Source organism: Vigna radiata, unplaced genomic scaffold (assembly GCF_000741045.1).
Source record: "Vigna radiata var. radiata cultivar VC1973A unplaced genomic scaffold, Vradiata_ver6 scaffold_1934, whole genome shotgun sequence".
Taxonomy (NCBI): Eukaryota; Viridiplantae; Streptophyta; class Magnoliopsida; order Fabales; family Fabaceae; genus Vigna; species Vigna radiata.
In genome coordinates this window covers 1-1,477 of record NW_014542616.1, presented here as the reverse complement: position 1 = coordinate 1,477, position 1,477 = coordinate 1, and the positions used below count along the sequence as shown (strand labels likewise).

Here is a 1,477-nt window from a genome sequence, read left to right as displayed (position 1 = left end):
CTGTCATTTAATGTAGATTCTAACTATTGTTACTTTCCTTTGTAATTAATGTTCAAAGATTAAGTAGTCAAGTTTTAGTATATAACACTGTTAATCATCACTATTATTATTATTAACAAACTGGTTTGTGATTCTCTAAATCTAAACAAAAAGGGAGGACATTTGAGACTATAGATCCGAGAACAGAAGAGGTAATTGCAAGAGTGAGTGAGGGAGACAGAGAAGACATTGATGTTGCTGTTGCAGCAGCACGTGAAGCGTTTGACAGAGGTCCATGGCCTCGCATGGCTGCCTCTGTACGTCATTCTTTTCCCTTCTATCATCTGTCATCCTCTTTAAACAATGTNAATTAATATTAANNCTGGTATGGTAGAACAGGAGAGGGCAAANATAATGATGAAATGGGCNGACCTAATTGANGAAAACATAGAAGAAGNAGCAGCNTTAGATANCATGGATGCTGGAAAGTTGTACNATNTCAACAAGTTNGNNGAAATTCCANCAGCAGCAAATNNTCTACGTTACTATGCAGGAGCTGCTGATAAAATTCATGGCCAAGTACTAAAAGTGAACGGAAATTTCCATGCATATACACTAATGGAACCAATTGGTGTTGTGGGACACATAATTCCCTGGAATGCACCCAGTCACTCATTTTTCATCAAGGTTAGCCCTTCCTTGGCAGCAGGCTGCACCATGGTCCTCAAGCCTGCTGAACAAACACCTCTCTCTGCTTTGTTCTATGCTCATCTTGCTAAGCTCGTACGTATCTAACACACTTCCATTTCTCAATCAAAAATGTTATCAGAATGAGTTTGATTTAGGTCTCACTCTGCACTAACTGGGTGTGTCCCTTTTAAAGGCTGGAATCCCAGATGGAGTTCTGAATGTAGTACCCGGATTTGGCNCAACTGCTGGTGCAGCAATAAGCTCGCACATGGAAATTGATGCGGTGATAATTTCAAATATTTACAGCTATCAATTTCTTAACTAATTTTACTGCTAATTAATTTCAATTTTCTTTTTCTGTATTGCGCACCTTTAGGTCAGTTTTACTGGTTCAGTTGAAGTAGGGCGTGAAGTGATGCAAGCTGCAGCTAGAAGCAATTTAAAACCAGTTTCACTTGAATTAGGAGGCAAGTCTCCTCTCATTATTTTCGATGATGCTGATATAGATCAGGCAGTGGAGCTTGCAATCATGGGCATCATGTTTAACAAGGTCAGTTTTTTTTTTTCTTTTTCTATTGCAAAATTTTGATCTTTGTTGTATAATATAACGAGCCACATTTATATTTGGAGCCAATATGTTATGCATTTGTCGCTTCTGATTTTCAGGGAGAAGTTTGTGTGGGTAGTTCTCGAGTGTATGTCCAGGAAGGGATCTATGATGAATTTGAAAAGAAATTGGTGGAGAAGGCAAAAGCTTGGGTCGTTGGGGATCCTTTTGATCCCAAATCGCAGCAAGGGCCTCAAGTAA

The 1,477-nt window shown here is 39.1% G+C and overlaps 1 protein-coding gene across 1 annotated transcript; it reads left to right on the top strand.

Annotated features, from left to right (window-relative positions):
- Positions 1 to 153: 153 nt before the first annotated feature.
- Positions 154 to 1,428, top strand: LOC106780471 (aldehyde dehydrogenase family 2 member C4-like; the record flags this gene model as incomplete). The annotated part of the gene is made up of 5 exons (XM_014668759.1): positions 154 to 296; positions 379 to 762; positions 863 to 952; positions 1,046 to 1,219; positions 1,336 to 1,428. Coding segments are annotated over 5 exons (884 nt in total), but the record flags the coding sequence as incomplete, so codon positions are not given.
- Positions 1,429 to 1,477: the final 49 nt, after the last annotated feature.